This window comes from Terrapene carolina, unplaced genomic scaffold, assembly GCF_002925995.2.
Source record: "Terrapene carolina triunguis isolate 2854851 unplaced genomic scaffold, T_m_triunguis-2.0 Scaffold714, whole genome shotgun sequence".
NCBI lineage: Eukaryota > Metazoa > Chordata > Testudines > Emydidae > Terrapene > Terrapene triunguis.
In genome coordinates this window covers 21743786-21765962 of record NW_020665065.1, presented here as the reverse complement: position 1 = coordinate 21765962, position 22177 = coordinate 21743786, and the positions used below count along the sequence as shown (strand labels likewise).

General features: G+C 47.9%; 1 protein-coding gene across 4 annotated transcripts in view; it reads right to left on the bottom strand.

Annotated features, from left to right (window-relative positions):
• Positions 1-22177, bottom strand: part of ECE1 (endothelin converting enzyme 1) — a 160008-nt gene that overhangs the window by 38309 nt on the left and 99522 nt on the right. For 3 of the 4 annotated variants that reach the window (XM_026660062.2, XM_026660060.1, XM_026660061.1), the window contains exon 2: positions 14626-14712. In XM_026660062.2, the coding sequence (XP_026515847.1) occupies positions 14626-14712 (87 nt within the window). Of the gene's footprint in view, positions 1-14625; positions 14755-22177 lie in introns of those variants that run through there. The other variant, XM_026660059.1, reaches the window with a different exon arrangement.

Here is a 22177-nt window from a genome sequence, read left to right as displayed (position 1 = left end):
AACAAGTGATTAAAGGAAAGAGAGTGAAAAGTTAACTCTACAGAGGCTGGAGAGAATTAAGCAGTTAAACCTTTGAAAAATGTTAAGGACCTTGTTAAAAGAATTCTTGGTTTCTTTGCAGCCATTCTAAAGGAAAAATGGGCCCTTTTCCAAAAGAATGTCTGTAAATAATCCAGGTAAAGAGACTATCTAATTAAAATCATTTGACTATGAACAATTTAGTCAAATTTGCTAAAAGAACATAAGGGGGGGGGGTTCTATTGGAACTTAACTGCTCCAAATGTATAACGGTAATGTAATCTATGTACAGCTATGTAAAAACAAAGCAGCGTAAAAGGGATGTTAAGGAAAAGAAAATGTGTATGTATCTGTCTGTCTGTGGGAATATGTGAGGTTTGTAAAACTCCTGTTTTGTAGGTTTAAGATAAATTGGTTTTGTTTTGTTTATAATGCCACTAAAAATCCATTTGACTCTTTAATTCAAAGTTGCAAAACTGACAGACCTTTTTGCCAGACACAGGTAATCAGTGTTGGTTGGCTTTGGGATTTGGTATTTAACCCTTACTGGGTAACTTGATTCTTTACAAAATTTAAAATGTTTTTAAATAAAGACCAAGTCATGGCTGCAGCAGGGCAGTCAAAATCAGAAGAATAGGAAGAGATTCTGGATTCTGTTTGTTTGTTTTTGTAACGAAATAGCAGATGAGAGCTGTGGGAAAAGAATAAAGACAGTGCCCCTCTGAAGCAACAGCAGGGGTGAGGTGCACAAAACAAAAAGAAGCAATGTTAGAAACACTGAGCCTTAAAATGGCTCTGTGTGATCAGACTGTCACTTTGATAAGGGTACATACAACTCTGTGAGAACAAAAGAAACAGTTACACCTTGTGTAAAAATTAATATGGCTAATGTTTTAAAAGTTACAGTATAGAAGGAATGTGCAGACATGTGCAGTGTATATTATAGAGGGGGTAAAAGAAATGCAAATGAAACATGCTACTTAATTAAAATCCTATTAGGGCTCCAAAGGAGCCACAATAGATTGTGTTTTCTTTTTCAGATCTCTGTGTGTTTTGGAAGCAAGAGTTAAAAGTAATCAAAACTCTGGTAAAAGTTAATTGTGTTCCTTTTAAGACAGAGTCTCTGAGCTCTGCTGATGACTTTGAATCCAAAAGCCAAGCCTGTGTTGATGCAAATTACCTAACTGATAAAGGAAGGAGAGAACTGCCAGCACAAAGAAATTGCAAATAAAGGACATATCTCGTCAACAAACAAATTGTCTACATAAAAGGCATGGTATAACAAGATACCTTTAACTGAAATAAATTTAATGTTAATAAGTACCCCTGTAACAATGTATAATGTGTATGATTTGTGGAAAAATCCTTTATGGTAATGACAGGTTTCAGAGTAGCAGCCATGTCCGTGTTAGCAGATGGACATCATACCAAAAGGACTAAAGGTAAAAAATCCATTACAATCTACATATCACACAGACTATGCTGAGAGACTGTGTCACACACTCTTTTTTATAAATTTGTTAGTCTCTAAGGTGCCACAAGTACTCCTGTTCTTTTTATGGTAATGATGCTTTTCAGCTATTACCTGTGAACAAACCAAGCTTAACACAGCAGGAAAGACATTGTAAACTTGGTCTGCTGTAGAGGAAAAACTGAGGTACACCACCTCATGGATTTAATGACTGAACAGTGGGTATGCTTATCCATGTCTATTGCTCCACAGCCCTGTAGTAAAGACATCTCACTAGGAACCTGTATGTGGAATAAAATGAATAATGAGACCAAAGTACTGTATAATGGGCTATGTGTATGTGTTAATTCTTGGGAAAAAAGTGTTTTAAAAGAATGGAAGTGTTAGCAACCTTCCAATAGACAAATGTAAATGTAATGTAAGTACTGTGTTTAAAAAAGGTAATATAGTTCCTAAAACAAATAAAAAGGCAATGTGGGAAACTGAACCATTCATATTATACATGCAAGTGGCATCATGTTAAGAATTGCCACTGCAGAAAGACGTAACAGCTTACCATTGGTATAACATTTTCTGAATGGTCTCCCACAACTAATGGCATACTAATGTTACTAACCCTAATTGGTTTTGGTTTTAAATTGTATGTGTTTAATTGGAATGTTTGAAATGTGCTGTTGGATAAAACAAATGTATGCAAAGCTAGAGCCACAGGCCCAAATCACCTCCCAGTATTTTCTATTACGCGAACTAAATAAGAAGTGACACTGGCAATTAATAATCTTAGTGTCAAAAGAGAAAAGGGGGATATGTAGGAGCTGGATTTTATAATGTACTATGAGAATTAATGTATGATTTGATTTCATCCTGTCAGCCACCCTTTTTGAATAGCAGAAAGGAATGACAGACCAGAACAATCCTTATGACTGATTATGGTCACCCTTTTGTTTTAGAATAAGTTATAATGTCTACTATGGTTTCCTATATGTATTACAAAGTAGGCACTCTAGTTAAATATACATTTCTTTGTTTTAAGGTTTAGTAAGTAAGAAACAGGATTCTCTATTGTGTCTGCGTTAAGTAGATTAGAGGAACATTAAAGGCCTGGGTCTCAATGTAAATTGTCTTGGTTATTGATTGTAAAACTTAGCAAGGTTTAATTTGTAATGCCTTTTTGCTCAATATAAAATACTACTGTTTGTATTCTCAATCTGTTTGTGTGAATGAGGAATGTATGCATCAGGAAAAGATAAGGTGTGAAGGCCATTGTTATAGCCAGAGTCAAGGAAGAAGAAGTAAAGAGACTTAAAGGACATCAAAGAATCATCAGGTACTGCTTACTACCCAGACGGCTGTTAAACTGTCTGGCATCGCAGCGTGGATACATGCTTCGCAGTGTAAGAAGGCACCACCCCCAGCAAACCAATCACCTCAGGACCACGCAGAGTCAATTTTGACTCCAGAAGAAGACGTAGAGGAACAGCCTGCAATACCTTACCATCTACGCTCTCGTAAAGGTTGCCAGAAGCAGATGATGACCTAAAGCAAGGCCCAAAAAGCAGCAGTAGCGAGCCTAGCGCCTGCTGCCTGGTGGACGTAAAACCGTGACTGTGGTTCCCTCAGTTGAGGTTGTCAGAACCAGAAGGGCCTTGCCTCCAACATGCACCTCTGGTGGCACCTGTTCCTCGGCTGCTGGTGTCTTAAGGTCCTGGGAATCGACGATGACAATTCTTTTATCCAGCAGCAAGTGTGGATAGCTCAGACCCTTAATATTTCTAAATGCTGGGTCTGCAGCCACATCCCAGCCCACTCTCAAACTGGTGTTCCTGTCCTGGCAATCCCACTCAATTCCCCAGACCTCACTGGAGGACCTCGTCTGTTTAACAAAACATGGAACAATAATGACACTTGGGAAGCGGTGGAAATAAATGTATCTAAATGGATAAGTGTGGTGGAGGGAAAAGGTCATTCGTGTTGGGTGTGTAATGGGACAGGGCTGGATCTGGGAAAAAGCCGTTGACTTCAGCATATTGTGGCCAATGGTGTATGGGATTATTCGAAGAAAACTAAAGAGTGGCGGGCCAGGTATAGGGATATGAATTTTTTTCTCGACCTGGGATCAAACAGAAAAATCAATCTCATGTTCCCCCTACAGTAATCTTATTGAAAACAATACAATCTTTCAATGCCATGCAAATAACACCACTCCTCTGTGACAAATGTGTGCAACCAACCCTTCCCAGCCTTAATAGGCCATCATTGGGTTTGTAGGACCAAAGCTTATACTGCATTACCAGCTAACTGATCAGGTATCTGTTATCCCGCCCGACTCTTCCCACAATTCCGAGTGCTAGGGTCCTTCCCACAAGAACACCTCCGTAATTTCAGGCGAAGAAGAAGGGACTTACCAGATGCCCAATGGTATGTAAATAACATAAGCCCCTTAACCTGGGAAGAGACCATTGGCGGTTCCCTTATCCCACTTGGGGGAGTAATACACCATGCAAAAAGGCTCCTGAGGTTACAAGCAGTAGTTGAAATAATGGCAAATGAAACCGGAGAGAGTTTAAAAACCCTGGCCAAAGAAACAGGGGCGATCCGACAGATGGCCCTCCAAAACCATCAGGCATTGGACATAGTGCTGGCGGCCAAAGGAGGGACTTGTGCTCTCATTGGAAAAGAATGTTGTGTGTTCATACCTGACGACACCAATGAGGTAATAGAACACGCTAGCCACTTAAAACAAAACGCATTATCTTCCCCATGAAGAGCTGAGTTCTTTATGGAAGTGGCTAAGTAACCTATTCAATTTCTCCGGCATAGAAAACTGGTTGTTTCAGGAAGCCCTGACTATCCTGTTTAGAATCCTAATGATTTTTGTATGTTTTCAGTTAATCTCCTGTTGTATCCAGAATTGTGTAAGGTATGCCACCCAGGTGACTGCCCCAAAACAGAGTGCTAATATAATGATGTTAAATATCACTGATGAACGAAGAGATAAAGAACGATTAATATGTAGAACCCAGTAATTGTTAGTCTTTGCATAAGCTTGACCAAAGGAAGGGATTGTGAAAGTGAAATGAATTATATTAAAGAAGTAGAATGAATTAAAGAATGCTGTATGTGCCTTTAAGTAGAAATGAGAAATGCTGCGATCCAGGTGTCAGGAAAGCAGACATTAAGATAGAACAATTGCTCCACTTAAGGGCGATTGGTGAAGTATTAGCCTTAGATCGATAAGAGTTAGTAAGGAAGTAGGATATGCATGTTGTGCCCCAGGTAAATTTTTACAATTTTGCTCTCTTTGTCCCTTTGTTTAGTTCACGCCCTTTTATCTGTATAAATAAGACTGTTTGGGTCTTGCATGGGGGCTCACATTATCTGAATGTATTAGCAGAGTGCTGTGCTAATAAAACAGAGTGGTCTGACAAACTGTGAGTCCTGAGTCTAACTTTGACACACAGCATGGAGAACTGCAGAGGAACTGGCTCAATCACAATTCTGACTTGCTCCTTAAGTACGACAAAGGTTGTTGCACAAAAGGTTTATATCCCTAACTATGCATGAGGTGCTTGTGGAGAATGGAGGAGGATTGGATAACTGAGTATCTACAGGGTTTAGCTAGTAGCTTATGCTCTCACTTGGACAATATCAAGTAGTTTAGATCCAGAATATTTGCTGTGAACAAAAAAGTAAGTTTCATAAAACCTAATGTGAACAGGAGTTTGTGTTTTTACTACCATTAAATAAAAATGAGGAGGAACTGGAGGGAGATACTTAGCTCTCCTAGGGCATTTTTCATCCACAGATTTCCAAGAACTTTCCAAAGGAAAGCAAGTGTCATTGTCCTCATTTTGCAGATGGGGAAATTGAGGCCCAGAGAGGGAAGTGGTTTCCAGATCAGAAGCCACCAGCTGTACTGCATTCTGGTGCCCGAGAGCCAGAAAGGGGAGCCAAACAATCGACTTCATGGCTCAAGCTGGGTAAAATGCAACAATAGCAGACAGCGTAAATGGTGAAAAAGCATGTTATTGGTGGGAATCCCAAGAGCGTTCAGTCCTGGCCTGACTCTGCTCCAATCTGGCAAGATTCCCATTGACTTCAGGGGAATGTTGAGCACTCTTGAGGTCCTAACTCAGATTTTGGAAGCTGAAAATTTCACTCCAAGGTGAGATTAGTAGCAAGGAGAAGGGCATCCTCTAGCAAATATGGCTCCCCAAGGGTCCCTCTAAGAACTTTGCTATCTTGAATATCCCAGGGCGCATACATCATGGAGGCACTGGTTGCAACTCCATCGTTAGGGTTGAGCAGAATTTTGCCTTGAAGCAGGAATTCAATCTCTGTGCGGTGTATTCTCCCCCAGCATACAGCACTTAGGCCTGGTCTACACTACAAAATTAGGTTGACCCAGCTACATTGTTCAGGGGCATGAAAAATCCAACCCCCTGAGCGACATAATTAAGCCAACCTAACCTCCGGCGTAGACAGAGCTAAGTTGAGACAAGAATTCTTCAGTCCACCTAGCTACTGCCTCTTGGGGAGGTGGATTAACTACAGTGACAGAGACCCCCTCCCGTTAGCATAGGCAGTGTCCTCTACCATAGGCATGCGCAGCACATTTCATTAGGATGTGCACCCAGGGAACCCGCCCTAGCCCTGCCCCCATCCACTCCCTCCTACTTCCCACCCCCTGACTGCCCCCCTCAGAACCCCCAACCCCCCCTGCTCCTTGTCCCCTGACTACCCCCTTCTGGGACCCCTGCCCCTAACTGCCCCCCAGGACCCCACCCCCTATCTAAGCCTCCCTGTTCCTTGTCCCCTGCCTCCCCCCCAGGACCCTACCCGTCTCCTGACTGCCCCAACCCTTATCCACACCCCTGCCCCCAGACAGACCCCCGGGACTCCCACATGTATCCAACCGCTCCCCACCCCCTGACAGGACCGCCTAGGTTGCCTAATAGGTTGAGCTGGCCCTGCCTGGCACTGCTGCCTCAGCTCTACTGGGAATTGAGTCAGCACTGCCAGGGAAAGTGAGGTAGGAGTGTAGCAGGAAAACTTAAAGCACAAAGCCAATGGGACTCAGAGACTGGGCTTGCCCTGCCCCCTCTTCACATAGCACCAGCCTCACAAAGGGCTGGTCTACACCCAGCCGCTAGTTCGGCGGCTGGGGATCGAAGTTCTGGGTTCGACTTATCGCGTCTGGTCTGGACCAGTCGAACCAGGAAGTGCTCGCCGTCGACTGCGGTACTCCAGCTCGGCGAGAGGAGTACCGCGGAGTCGACGGGGGAGCCTGCCTGCCGCGTGTGGACCGCGTCTGAACCACGGTAAGTTTGAAGTAAGGTATGTCGACTTCAGCTACGTTATTCACGTAGCTGAAGTTGCGTACCTTACTTCGACTTGGGGGGTTAGCGTAGACCAGGCCTAACACAGCCCCCTAAGCCCATCAATCACTGGCAAATTAAGGACCAAACTCCCCTGTACATTCTGGCTGCTGGGTGTTGCTCAGGCAATGCAAGGCAGGGATAAACCCAGGTAAACTGGCTACTCAGTACTGCTTTGGTGCACTGCTGAATCTGGCCTTAGTTCAATCATTTAAGCACTATTAAGGTTGGCAGTATGTAGCGTCAGCCCATCGGAAATGGCACATAGCCAATGGGAAGTCTGCTTTCTGTTCAGTGTTAGTGTGTAGAACATTTTTAATAATTAAAAAAACACCCAGGAAATTCCCAGGCCACAAAGCCCAAGAACCACCTTAAGATGGGATGAAGGCTGAGTGTGTGCATCCTATGTAGTGTATTTACAGTCAGCTCTTTTTGTTCTGTATTTGTACAGCTCCGAGCACCATGGAGTCCTGGTCTGTGGCTCGGGCTGCTAAGCGCCACCACAATACAATACAGGTCTGTCTCGTCTTACATGGCGGTTCCGTTCCACGGTTAGCGCGTAAAGCGAAAACCTCGTATAGTCAAAATTCCATTGAGTTCAATGGCGGGCGGAATCGCCCGCACTACAGGTATAGTATTGAAATTGTTATTTTTCTCTTTTTTGGGGTTTTTGTTTTTGCCGACCGTGTAAAGTTGAAATCGCGTATGTTGAATGCGCGTAAGATGCACCAGACCTGTAACTAATTGCGTGTATGTATCAGTAACTGAAGGGTAAAACATTACAGGGATGTTATAATTAACCCAACTCAAGCTAAAGAAAATCCTAATTAAAGCTACACTTAAAAGAAATCTAAACTCAGCTTTCACTCAGGATTTCTAATGCTTGTTGTTAGCATAATTACACAATCCCTCTAATATTTTTACCCTAAATTGATGTATTGTCAAATTTAACTCCACCTTGTGTGTGGCTGTGGCTAGCCTCCACAGCCATGCAGTGCCGTGTGTAGCAGTTAGGAATGGAGAATTGCTGCACTGGAACAGAGCAGTGTCCAGTCTCCACCTGTGGATAAGGTTATATAGCATTTTGCATAGCAAGTGACACCAGGACCTTAACTGCAGCCCTGCAAGAGGCTCTCCCTTCCCCCCGCCCCAACAGATTTTGAACACCAACGAAGAGACATTACAAGCAAAAAAAATTTTGAAGCATACCAACTCCTGCATCATTTAATCAAAGCAGCCATGTGATTTTATTGTGGCAAGCCCGGTCTTCCTTTCCCTCTCTACATCATCTCTTAGCTTGGACTGAGAGCCCATCAGGGCAGGGACCCTTGTAAAACGCCATGCATGTTCATGGTACTGGAATATGCTGGCTTTTCGCCAAGTGCCTGAGGCAGGACTCCAGCCAGATTTGATTATTCCGAGAGAAGAATACCTTCCTGTTTTTCAGCTAAGAGTTTGGAGAGGACAGGGCGGGAAGCAGGTGAAAGATATGCAAGTTCTCTAGAAGACTGGCCTTTAGCTGCAGAGCCCCTTACTCAGCGCAGAGTTAGAGGTATGTTGTATCTTTGATGTGCATTAGCGTGTCTCCTCAGTTAGATAGGTCATCCCCTTTCCATTCAGACAGGAGTTGGCCACTGGTGAAAGATCTTTGCACTGACCTATTGTACAGCTGAGCTCCTGCTAAGCAGTCAGGCCACCGTCCTTTGCAGTGTGCATGCCTCAGAGATGCAGCAAGGAATAAGCTTCAGAGTGTGGACAACAAAAGTTATGCATCTCTGACTCAGAACCAAGGATTCAGAGCACTGCCTAGCAGTTGATGTGCATAGCACAGATACCGTAGATAGCAGCAGCAAGACACCCAAGGTTACAGCTCCTGGCAGCAGATGAAAGTCAGCTTGCTTTCTGCCCGGGAGCCTGGCAGCTGCAGAAATTCACTGGCACAATGGGAAGTCTAAGTTCCTACACAGTCCCTTTTCAAAGAGGTTCTCCATTCTTCAGTGTTTTGGAGGAACTAGACTGAGATTAATCTCCTTTCAGGAAGGGATAAAGATTTAGTTGCAGCAATATCTGCATGGTCCACCCTCACCTATCAACAGGAACAAACTCTGCAGGCAAGGGCATGGGAACAGGAGAGCTGCATTCAGAGGGATGGGCAGGAGAAAAGGTCAGACAACACTAGTACCCAAGGAACAGTGCCAGCCACTGATGAGAGTGAGGTGGCAGCCAGAGAAACACTGCTGAAGCAGAACACAAGAGAGGCCAATAAAAGGTAACAAGAATAGCCACACATAATGCACCAGTGAAACCTAGCACAACAGTATCAAGAAACACAGTCATGCCATCTTAGGCTGCAATCTCAATAGAGATTACAAAAACTATGCAAGGCCTGGTTAACCCTTGGCCAGAGATTGAGATGCCCAAGTGCTACAGGAGGTGTCATTGGCTGCCAGCTTGGCTGACACACCAGGATTGAACCAGGGACCTCCAGAACTAGAAGCATAAATCTCTATAGTTTGAGCTAAAAGGCCAGGCTCTTAGGGACTGTAACAGACTCGGAACCTCTGTGGATCAGGCATGGGTGGGAGGGGGGACATGGCAGACCCTTCTCCTGGAGCTAGTGCTCACCTTGGGCCCCTCACAGTGCTAGGGGATGCTGTACTGCAGGAGGGCTCTCACAAGTATCGGAACATTCAAAGGCCTCAGTCAGGATCAAGGCCCCACTGTGCTCGGTGCTGTACAGAGACACACATACAATTCCTGTTGTGGAGGGCTTAGAATCCTGAGGATCAGGTATTAACTCTGGTATCATGGCCTAACTACAAATGGGAAGTTAACAGCGCTGGGCTATTTACTGGAAAAAAGTTTCCAGTTAATTGAGCCTCTTCCCCATTTGCAGGTAACTTGCAAGCAGACCAATTTTTACAAGTTTTTGTTCAATTGACACTTTAAAGGTATCTGTAGAGCATGAAGTCACATGAGGTTATTTCTACTCCCTGTCTGAAATGACAAACTAATGGAAGGGATGTGGGGAGAAATCCAAGATGGTGGCACTTGGAGCTTTTGTTCTGTCTCTGTACAGCCCCTAGCACTACAGAATCCTGGGTCATGACTGGGGCTCCTCGGTGATACGATAATACAAGCAAGAAATAATTATAATCTCTAGTGCAAACACATTTGAGGATATTCATGAGACTTAGACTTTCTTGCAAACAATCAAAGAAAGCTTAACGTGCCAATAAGGATTGTGTATACAATTAACATTACCGATCCATATTTCTGGCTGGCTTCAATGGAGCTGTGCCAGTTTACACCAGATGGGGATCTGGCCCAGTGTTTTTATTTAAAAAATGTTCACACCTTTTTGTTGTATTTGTCAAGTGCTAGTAACTTTCTGCCAGCTTAAATTCTCCCCCTGGAAGTTTCTGTTGGATACAGAATACTTTGCCTCCTGTTCTAAGTTTGATGACTGCTGCGTTCCACTCCAGAGGTAGGTGCACTTTTGGATGAAGATATTTCCGCATTATGTGGATGTTAAAAAAACATGGAGGGAATTTTGCCATGGACTTGAATGGGAGCAGGATTGGATTTTATAGGCTGGAAAATACTTTGGGATGCAAAGTGCTACCTAAAAGCAGGATCAAGAGAAGAGCTGACAAGGCATCCCAGGATATGTCTACACTGGAATAAAAGACCCGCAGCACAGCCATGGATGGCCCGGGTCAGCTGACCCTTTCTTCTCATGGGATCCCGGAGTCCAGGCTGTAACCCGAGCCCGAATGTCTTCACAGCAATTTTACAGCCCTGCAGCCTGAGCTCCGCATGCACAAGTCAGCTGACTCAGGCCAGCCACAGTTTAATTGCAGCATAAATGCACCCACAGAGGCTAAGGAATTCCTTTTCCTTATACTACTAGCACTTTTCTCGTATTAGTATTCCAGTTCTCTTCCACTATCTCCTTTGATAAGATGGGTCATTTTTAAAAGTCACAAGTAGTTGTCCCCAGGCATTGTAACCTGGCCTCATCGGTTCTGAATCAGAGAAAGATTTACTATCATATTCCTTGGAATATTAGGATATTGCTTAACGTATTACAGAGGGGTTTGGAGCATCTGGCTATCTGCAGGTCTTACACAGAGTCCAGCTGTGCAGGTCTCTCACACTGCATGCTCAGTTGCTCCCGATTGTCACTAATTAGTGCTGTATTTTCACAGTGCTAGGAGCTACATCCTTTTTAACTGGAAGTTATTAATACATGAAAATGCTCTGTAGTCTCTGCCACCATTGTGTGCTGACTGAATTGAGTTACTTCACAGGTAAGTGGCCCAGAATAGGCGATCAAACCAGTATGTGCACAACATAATGTTTATGCTGCAGTTAATGTAAATCTTCTGCATAGATTTGAATAAAGCTGTTTCCAGCAGATCTGCCTTCAGATAGCTCCTAAAGACAGACTTTATGGCTGCTTAGATACAGCAACCCTGCCACACCCAGGCTTTGTAAGGCATGATACAGTTTAAGATGATTTACTGTGTGGAGGTGGAGCAATTTTTCCATACGATGTTGAACTCCTGGAACTGACAGAACATCCTGCCTAGCATCTGCACACATCAGAAGGGAGATAAGGTTGAGGCTCAGTGGAGAGAGAGTCACAACCTAACTTAGAGATGCTATTTTACACGCTCGGAGGCAGCGATTCTTAGTTCACACAGAACCAGCATGGTCTTTCTGAGGCTTGATTGCCACAGCGCCTCAATTAGTTGGGTTTGAAACATGGCAGAACATATCAGAGGCTGTGGAAACCCTCCATTTGCCTCTTTTCTGCTCCAGCCTCTGGACTATGAACTTATACTAATGGGAGCATTCTAACCAGTGGACTGAGGACCTTCCAATGATTTGGAAGCAGCCAGAGACTTGACTTAAGCCAGTAGTTTATTCCATCACTGCTACAAGCCCGAACCAAAGAACTTTGCATTTATTGTATGGATTTGATTCCTTTAACTCTCACCTTTCTTTCTTATGAATAAACCTTTAGATGCTAAAGGATTGGCATCAGCATCATTTTTGGGTAAGATCGAAGTTCTATATTAACCTGGGTGTGTGGCTAGTCCTTTGGGATCAGGAGAACCTTTTATTTGATGAGACTGTTTGTAAAGAACCACTCACCTTTAAATCCAGTGATGGTGATATAAGAACTGGAATGCCTAAGGAAACTGCTTTTATGATTTCTTGTTAGCCAGTGTGGTGAAACAGAAGTTTACTTTTGTTGCTGACTTGGTATATCTTATGGAAGAAGAACTACCAATCTTGGGGTGTATCTGCCCTATTTCTCAGCAGTTTGTCCTGAATTTGGCATCCTCAGTTGCGACCCACTGCGGCACGGTTACACCTTGGGCAAATCTCTGTGCTGCCCTACCTCACAGGGGTGTGTGAGGATAAACACATTCAAGACTGGGAAGTGCTCGGATAGTACAGTGGTGGGAGTTATGAGTCCCTTTGATAGATAAGGCTGACACCTGCAAGGATGACCATGGTCAGAATTGTTCCTCCAGCATCACAGCGCCCTTGCACCTGCTGCAGCATCAGTTCAGGACTGATGCAGAGCCCTGCACACTGAATCACCAGCAGCACTTCCTGCAGCTCCCAGACTCTACTGGACTCAGAAATGCTCCACTAGCTCCTGGCATCAGCCAGGGCTCTGTAAGTGTCATACTCACAGCTCAGCTCAGACCTGTAGTGTCTGTTGACTATTCCTTTGTCTGAAGGAGATTCAGGGCTTGGAGTGAAGAGGGGTGGTGTATAAAGTGGTGGAGTTCGGCAAGATCCCATCGGGCCCAGCCTGGGAAACACAGGGCAGACGTGAGAGGGGTTTGCTTGCCAGTTTAAGACCTTGGTGTGCAGTTGCTGACTCAGTTTATTTCAAGGGATCAGGAAAGTCAGCGAGGACAGCATCATAGCGCAAGCTAAAAGGGAGACCATACTGGGTTCACTCAAGCAAACACAGGACTTTTTCCTTCTTAGGAAAGATCCTTTAGACCTTTATCAGGTCATTAACATTAATGCCTTATTTTCATAATTTTTCAGGCCAGAAAGGACTGACATGATCATCTAGTCTGACCTCCTGCAGAGCCCAGGCTGTAGAATTTCACCCAGTGATTCCGGTGTTGCAGTGTGATCTGTGGTTGGGCTAAAGTATCTCTGTAATAAAAACATCCAATCAGGAGTCAAAGCCTCCAAGTGACGGAGGACTCACCGCATCCCTTGGCAAGTTATGCTGATGGTTAATTACCTTCACTATTAAAAGTTTACATCTGATTTCAGCGTGAACTTTGCTGGCTTCTACTTTCAGTCACTGGATATTATTATGCCTTTCTCGGTGCGGTTAGAGAGCCCTCCGGCATCAGAAAACTCCTTCCTGCCTTGGTGCCTGTAGACAGTGATCAGGCAGGATGAAACAGGGTTTACTTTGGGGCTAATCCAGTCCTTCCATTGGCTGGGGACCCGGCTGATGGTGTGGCGTTAACTGAGGGTAGGTGAGACAGCTCAGGAAAGCAAGCAGGCACAAAGCACACACACTGCTGCTCATCTCACCATGGACTAGGCTCTGCTCTGAACCTCACTGCGCATCAGCTGGGCTGCACCAGGCACATGTCAGGTCAAAGCTTTGGCCCTAGGAGGTGTGCACTGTGCACAGAGGGGGCAGACCGATAAGGGTTTCTAGGAGTTCTCACATCACCACCCCTCTGGCTTGCTCTCCTCACAGCCTCTCCCTAGGTGGCCTGGCAGGGCAGCCCTATTTGTAACACCACAGACATTGGTGGAGTCACACCAAGGCTAGAGTTAGCCCCCAAGTGTTTGTGTTGAAGTCACTGTGTCTAAGGGCTTGTCTACACTACTGCGCGGGATCGATCTAAGATACTCAACTTCAGCTATGTGAATAGCATAGCTGAAGTTAACGTAATTAGATCTACTTACCGTGGTGTCTTCACTGCGGTAAGTCGACAGCTAACGCTCTCCCATCAACTCTGCTTGCGCTCCTTGTTCTGGTGGAGTACCGGAGTCGATGGGAGAGCGCTCAGTGGTCGATTTATCGTGTCTATACTAGACGCGATAAATCAACCCCCGCTGGATCGATCACTGCCTGCTGATCCGGTGGGTAGTGTAGACAAGCCCTAAGGCTCCTGACTGCTGTCAGACACAGCCCTGGGGCAATGGAGTGTTTAAGAGAATATTTGCCAGGGCAAATCCCAAAAGCAAAAACTGCCTGTTGAAAGTGTTCCTCGGTCAGACTTTGCCTGGGCTCAGATTCAGCGAGTCCCAGCATGTCTCCAGCCTGGGCTGTCTCAGGTGCAGAGCTCTAACCCACCTGGCCAGGTCTCTGCATAGCAGAAGGCCAGGCTCTGGCCTCAGCGAAGTGTAAACAGGCAGGCACTTTTCCCTAGCTGTGCTACAGCCCTGGGAGAGCAGGCCAGGTGCATGCAGTCAAGGAAGCAGCCTAGAGAGAGAAGCACCTACTCCTGAGGGTGGGGTGAATGGGGCTTCCAGGGTCACAAGGCAGAGGAGGGCACAGTGGGCCCATTCTGACCTCCTGCATCACTGGAGGAGAGAGTTCCTTCCTATCAGCAAGGTGCAAGGGCCGTACACATCCCCTTGCTCATGGTAGGGTGGCAGGACAATCACTGAGGGAGAGAGGGATGTGTCTGGAATGACCCTACAGTCACATTGCTTTCAAAGTGGAGTGTCATGGACTGGATCGCCTACCTGGATTCCATTAGGGTAAACTTCTCCTTCCCCGATCGAGTCTACCAGATCTTCCTCATCCAGCGTCGCCCGCCTGTAGGTGGACATCTGAAACGTCAAATGGAGAACAGATTCCCTTAGCGTCTCCATGGCAAGGAACATTTAAAGGCACCAGCCAGCCAGACACTGCTTTGCAAACAGGGCAACTCAGACATCAGCTCAGCCCTTGGTGGCTGGATCCCCATCTCCTGTGATCTTTGCTCAGACTAAGAAGCTGGTGATTCCGGAGCCATCTGTCCAAGTGTTACCAGGTAAGTCTCTGAACAAGGTTAATCAGGGCAACCTCCCCTTTCTCCCTGGATCAGTTCCGCAGATCCTTCCCAGAGAGTCGAAGTGGAATGGCACCTGAGGGAGCGAGAGAGGCTTTGGCTGGGACATCTGCCCAGCCAGGTTGTAAGTCCTCCTTTGTGCTGAATCCAAGTGATTGAGATATAAAGTTACTGAACAATTTATAATCTGAAGAAACTCAAAAAAGGCACAAGAAAGTCAGCCCACCCACAGGCCAAACCAACCGCCCCCATGTCTCCTCTGAAGCCCTCCTCTGAGCCTTAAGTAAACTTTCTCTTTCAATGGGAAGAAAGACTCCTGTGCAGAGAGGGACTGCCTAGCTCAGCCTGGGAACATCAGACATGCACGTTTCAAAACACAGGATCAGGGAGCAAGTCAGAGAACAGGAAGTAAAATAAAGTCTGCCTGCGTTTGTAAAGCTGCATTCCACAGCAGGAGCCAACGGATTGTTCAAAACTTTCAGAGGCCAGCCTCCTTTTCTCATTGTTAGCTCCACCCTACCCCAACTCCATCTCTAACCTGCTGTGTCCCTCCTGCTTATCTAACACACCAGGGCTGCTCTCCAGAGAGGAGAGTGAGGGACAGGCAGAGGGGTTGGCCAGAGAAGCAGATGGTTCTCGCAGCCATCATCATCCAAATGATATATCAAGAAATAATCGTTTCTTTCACATGCTGGACCTTTCCATGTAGTCACACATGCTAAGTGTGCCATGCCAGTCTGGAGCTTGCACCTGTGCCTAGGATGACAAGATGTCCAGCTGGCTGGATTGTCTCAGCTTTGAGGGACCACCCCCAGGGGGGTCTGAAACTGGGGTAGTGCACTGGATTCCACTGAACCAGCCAGGAGGGGGTCCTTCCACTTCTGCCCAACTTCTCCAACTCCACCACCCCCCACCAGGCAAGGTCTGCAACTGTTGTCTTCCAAATCTAGCTGCTACCCAAGCAGCACCCAGTCCCCCAGCCAAGCCACCCCTGCCTTTGCCTCAAGCCTTCCTAAATGGAGTAAGCTGTGCCCTGGCTCCAGCTTTAGGGTCAAATCCCGGTACCCTTATGTTGGCTCCCCCATTTAAACTCTTGCCCCATGTGGTCCCCATCCATACCTCTATTTAGAGGCCTCCAGACTGCTGCAGTCTCTGAATGGTTCTAAATTGGCCCTGCCAAAATTAGCAATGTGTCCAGCCCCAAACCCTGGATCTGAGCATCTTCAGTATCTAGGTTTTACAGTTCAGTCTCTAGCCAGACGCAATGAGAGTGCTGCCTTTTGAGGGAACTGGAAATGCATCATGACTGAGGTCACAGCAGGCGAGTGGCAGGCAAGCCAGTAACTTATTACTGAATGGTTTTTGTGGGAAATCAGGATATGAACCACAGGGGACTAGGACAGGATCTCTTGTAAGGACACCACAAACTCAGCTCGGGTTTAGGAGCCTGGACAGGGATTCGTGGAAACTGAGTCCCTGTGAACAAGGTTCAGAGCAGTGGTTTCACTCTGAGAGGAGGCCATGCAAAACTCTGGAGTCCTGAGTGAGGTCTTTGGGTTTGTTCAGGCTCCAGGCACGACTGAGAGGCCTAAGTGCATGAACTGTGGGAGACAAAGAGCGCCTTATGCCTTCTTTGCATTCCTCCTACTTGGGCCTATCTGCAGGTCAGCATAGCCTCCAGCATATGTTAGAGCAGCCCTGAGGCTGCTCCAACTTAGCTCTGCTTCCCCAAGAACCAGATAATATTTGGAGCACCGTGTGTTCTGCCCATGCCTCCTTCTCACCCCTGGCCTGCCCCAAAGGTGCCCCTTATGCTAGAGCCTGGGACAAGGCAGATCTATGGCAGTGGGAGAGTCCCCTTGGAGGATGATTCCAACCCCTTTACTCCACCAGAGCCCTGTAACGAGGCCTTAGCAGGATAGAGAATCTGCCTTGGAGGGTGCAAGGAAAAAACCCAGCTCCCTCCAGAAGGCCCCAAGGCCATGAGCTGAAACCCCCACTGCCCCAAGCTATATTTCCATACAAGTCTAATTGAAAGTCTGATTCCCTCTACAGAATTCTTACCTCTTCCCCACAAGCAGATACTCAGGGTGAAGTCGCTCAGGCCCCAGAGAAGGGATGGGGAAGGGGAGAGCGTGCTCCACAGCAGCACAGGAAGCCTGAGTCTCCACTGCCCATACATGGGTATCCCATCTGCCTGGGCCAAAAGAGGGTGAAATGCTACCTTCCAATTTGTTAGGGTTTCACCTGCACTTTGGCCAGCTGTCTCCATGAGCTGTAAGGCAGAGGGCAATCAAATCACTGACTTCACCTCCTCCCTGCCCTCAACCCATGGCCCTGACAACACAAGCTGTGTTGGCACTAGACTGCCAAGTAGTGCTGCCAACAGTCTAATGGCACAAACCAAACCATCCTTGTCCCACCCCCTGCCCTGCCCCTTCCCCAGACACCCCACCCCCCGCTCACTCCATCTCCCCTCCCTCCATCACTCGCTCCCCCCCACTCTCACTCACTTTCACCAGGCTAGGGCAGGGGATTGGGGTGCAGGCTCTGGGAAGGAGTTGGGGTGCAGGAGAGGGTGAAGGGTCAGGCTCTGGGAAGGAGTTTGGGTGTGGGCTCTGGGTTGGGAGCAGGTGAGGGGTGCAGGCTCTGGCCAGGCAGCACTTACCTTGGGTGGATCCCGAAAGCAACTGGCACATCCCTCTGGCAGCAGCTCCTAGGGGGGTGGAGGGGGCAGGGGATCTCCGCATGCCGCTGCCTCTGCCCTCAAGCAATGCCCCTGCCTCTGCCCTCAAGCAATGCCCCTGCAGCGCCAATTGGCGGCAGTTCCCAGCCAACGGGAGCTGTGGAATCAGCACTTAGGGTGAGGCAGCACATAGAGACCCCCTGCCCCCCAGGGGCCACAGGGACATGTCAGCCGCTTCTGGAAGCGGCATGGAGCCAAGGCAGGTAGGGAGCCTGCCTTAGCCCCGCTGCACCGCTGGACTGTTAGCGCCTAAAATCTCCTAGTTTGGCTGTAGTAGCCTCCGGGAGATAGAGCATGATACCAGGAGAGTTGGCAACCCTACTGCCAAGCCAGCGCACTGTTCCACTTGCCTTGTGCTACAGCAATGCCACAAACACCCAAGCTCCAAGACTCTCCTCAGTCTGTAAAACCCTATTACCCTGAGTGCTGAGCAGCATTCTTGGCTGTGGAACTGAAATACATTTCCCCAGTGCAGGAAGGAATCACAGCCAATTGGACAAACAGTGGTACTGAGATACAGCTCCAGGACTAGCAGCTAAGGGGTTAACCAGAAAATTCTCATCTGACAACTATCTACTGGTCCTGTTTTGAGACACTTCTTCCTCCCTTTCCACATGTCCCACAAACACTCCTCTTCTATATTAAACAGAACATTCAAACACAACCCCTGCCACAGCTGACCTTGCTCATTCTTTCTAACAAGCAGCTGCTGCCACTTAGCCTCTTGAACTATCCTGCAGGATATTGCACCTGGGTTTTAATTCCTCAGTCAGGGACTGGTGCTCTCCCTACAGCAGTCTGCATTCAAAACACTGATAAACACAGGCCTCAGCAAGGCTGTGTACATTTATGAATTGGCTAACACCAATCTAGAGTAATATACTCCTACATTTCATCTGAGTGTCAGTTACAACTGTGAAGTTAATTGAATCCACCTCTCTGAAACCCTGTGAATGCTAGAATCAGGGTATAGGAGGGAAATGTTTAGAGATCAAAGGAAAACACAGCTGGAAATGAAGCTGGGGATATTCCAGGTTTCTGATTTATGATACAAGAATGTTTCAGGGCAAGCAGGCCAAACCCACCAAACAATCATAGGGACTGTGGGTGCTTGTTGCTGTCACAGATCCCAAGTCTGCAAGCTGGCCTGTGGGGGCTGACCCTTACGAAGCTCCAGTGAAGTCAAAAGGGGTCAGCCCTCAGCAGAGCTTGCAGGATTGGGGTCACAGAGGGAAAATCCTCAAGTAGCTGATTTGAATTTCAGAGTTGAATCAGAAGGCATCAGTTACATGCTCCTGACTCTTGAATACAGTTTTGCACCCTGTTTCAGTGTTCAAATACTGCCTCCAAAACAGAGTGAAATGATAACTTAGAACAAACAGTGTGTGATGGGGTGTGCCAGCCTTCTCTGCTCCCTGCTGGAGGCATTGCTGCCCTGACACACCCACCCAAAGGAGGAGAGTCACCTGGGAAAGAGGGGCGTTCAGTGATGTTAGACTTCCAAGCACCGCCTAGACAAGCCATGTCTACACTAGAAAGGCTACAGCAGCACAGCTGCAGTGCTGTAGTGTAGACACTTAATTACATTGCACAGGGTGTAACATTTATCACAGCACTGAGCGATGTAGCTAAGCTGACCTAACTGGATTGTGTAGATCAGCCCCCAGGCTCTGACCGGACAGAACCACAGCTTGATTGTCCAGCTGTTAGAAGGGTCAGGAGGAGGCAGTAGCCAGTCAGGGACCCCAGGCGAGCTAAGAAGGCTTGCCTCCTTCTTCAAAGGGGCAGAGCTGGGTAGGGTTGCCAACATTCTACTCGCACAAAACTGAACACCCTTGCCCTGCTCCTGCCCCTCCTCCGAGGGCCCAACCCTACTCCGAGGCCTCGCCACCACCCACTCCATCCCTCCCCCTGTTGCTTGCTCTCCCCACCCTCACTCGCTCGCTCATTGTACCAGGCTGGCTCAGGGGGCTCAGGTGCGGGAGGGGGTGAGGGCTCTGGCTGGGGCTGCGGGCTCTGGGGTGGGGCCAGGGATACGGGGTTTGGTGTGCAGGAGGGGACTCTCGGCTGGGGGGTGGAGCTGAGGGGTCCGGAGTATGGGAGGGGGCTCTGGACTGAGACAGGGGGTTGGGGTGTGAAAGGGGGTATGGGCTCTGGGCTGCAGTTGTGGGTTCTGGGGTGGGGCCAGAAATGAGGGGTTCAGAGTGTGGGAGGGGGCTCTGGGCTAGGGCAGTGGGTTGAGGTGTGGGGAGGATGAGAGCTCTGACTGAGGGTGCAGGCTCTGGGGTGGGGCTGAGGATGAGGGGTTTAGGTGCTCCAGGCTGGGATCGAGGGGTTCAGAGGGAAGGGGATCAGGGCTAGGGCAGGGGATTGGAGTGCAGGGGGGAGTGGCTGGGACCAAGGGGTTTGGAGGGTGGGGGGGATCAGGGCTGGGGCACAGGGTTGGGGTGCAGGGGGGGGTGAGGGCTCTGGCTGGGGGTGCAGGCTCTGGGGTGGGGCTGGGGATGAGGGGTTTGGGGTGCAGGAGGGTGCTCCAGGCTGAGGAGCCGGCGCTTGGGGCGGGGGCAGCGCACACAGTCCCTGGCTGCCCCTACGCGTAGGAGCCGGAGGGGGGACATGCCGGTGCTTCTGGGAGCCGTGCGGAGCCACGGCAGGTAGGGAGCCTGCCTTAGCCTAGCTGCGCCGCCGACCGGACTTTAAACGCCCAGTCGAAAACCGGACACCTGGCAACCCTAGAGCTGGGTGAAGCTGGGGCAGGAGAGGAGGGGCCTGCGGCCTTCAATTAAACCATGTGGCAAGCTGTTTATTTGGTCGTGGCTGCCATTTTTTAATTGAATTTAAATTAATTGTTACTAGACTATAAGGGGCTCTCTGCTCAGGACACCTCGCTCCTGGTCAGCTTTGATACAGTGCTTCTCTTCCATGCTACCTTTCATCCAGTTTTACAGATAGAGAAACTGAGGCATGGAGGCTAAGTGACTCTCCCAAGGTCACAGATTGAGGGTCCTGGCCCACTCCCACTGAAGTCAGGGTAGGTTTTGTCATCAACTTTTGTAGGAGCAGTTTGGGGTCATAAATCAATGTTAAAGCCAGGGTTAGGACCTAGGTTTCCCAGCCCTGTGCGCTAAGGACCCCAAATGGCTGCCTCTGTCTTTATAGCTTAGAGCTCCATTTCAGTACTGGATCTTTGTGTAGCCACAGAGGAACCACTGGAATTATAATGATATGACTTTAAATTATGGAAAGAAGAGGAAGGCTGTTCTTGGGGTTAATGCATGGGGCTCAGGAGCTCCAAGTCTCTACCACACGCTCTCTGTATGATCTTGGGCAAGTCACTTAGTCTCTCCGGAGCCCAGTTCCCCATCGGTGAAATGGTAGTAATGAAACTTGCTGTCTCCCACCCTCAGCCTGCATTGTCTGTTCAGACTGTAAGCGCTGCAGGCAGGGACTGTCTCTGTTCTGTGTCTGTACAGTGCCTAGCGTAATGGGGTCCCAGTCCACGGCTGGGGCTCCTAGGTACAGTGCTTAGCACAACAGGCCCTATCTCAGCCGGCACTTCTGCAATATTGCTTCCAAATCATGATCTTGCAGGTAGCTAAAATTCCTGGCATTTAATCAAGAGTGATATTTGCATGTTGGCATGAAATGAGTGGTGGTGTGAGGATTGACCTATGTGGATACCACAAGCTAACTAGCCTGTAGAGGAGTTTGAACCCAGGTGCAGTATAAATACATTGCCTATAGCTATTTTCTGAGGTGGATCTGAATCAATTATAGGGAACTACGAGAGAGATTAGAGGTATGTATGTAAAATTATTACGGGTTTGTCTTTCTGGGGAAACTGACTGGAAGAACTGTAGTGGAATAATTCTAACACTATAGCTATGCCAGTACAAACCCCAGATGGACACTCTGTTCTGGAATAAAAGTGAATTTTTATGTAGTTAAGATGAGTAATTATGCCAGAATAAAGTGTCTTTTATTCCAGAATAAAGTGGACACATGGGGGGCTAGACCAGTGTAGCTATAGTGCTATAATTATACGACTGTGGTTCCACCAGTACGTTTCCCTGCATATACAAGCCCTACATCTGAATGAAATGAGCATTGCCAGCAGATCAAGGGAAGTGATTATTCACATCTATTTGGCACTGGTGAGGCCACATCTGGAATATTGCGTCCAGTTTTGGGCCCCCTCGCATAGGCGCCGAGTTTCTAATCTGCTGGGGGATGCTCCCCCCTGGCTCCGCCCCCACTCCACCCCTTCCCCCAATGCCCCACCCCGGCCCTGCTTCTTTCCACCCCCACCTCACCTCTTCCTGCCCTCGCCCTGCCTCTTCCCTGCCCAGTTCTGCCCCCTCCCCTGAGTGCGCTGCGCCCTCGCTCCTCCTCTCTCCCCCCAGCACCTCCTGACATCGCGAAACAGCTGATCCATGGCAGGCGATAGACACTGGGAGGGAGGGAGAGGTGCTGATAGGGGGGCTGCCGGTGGGTGCTC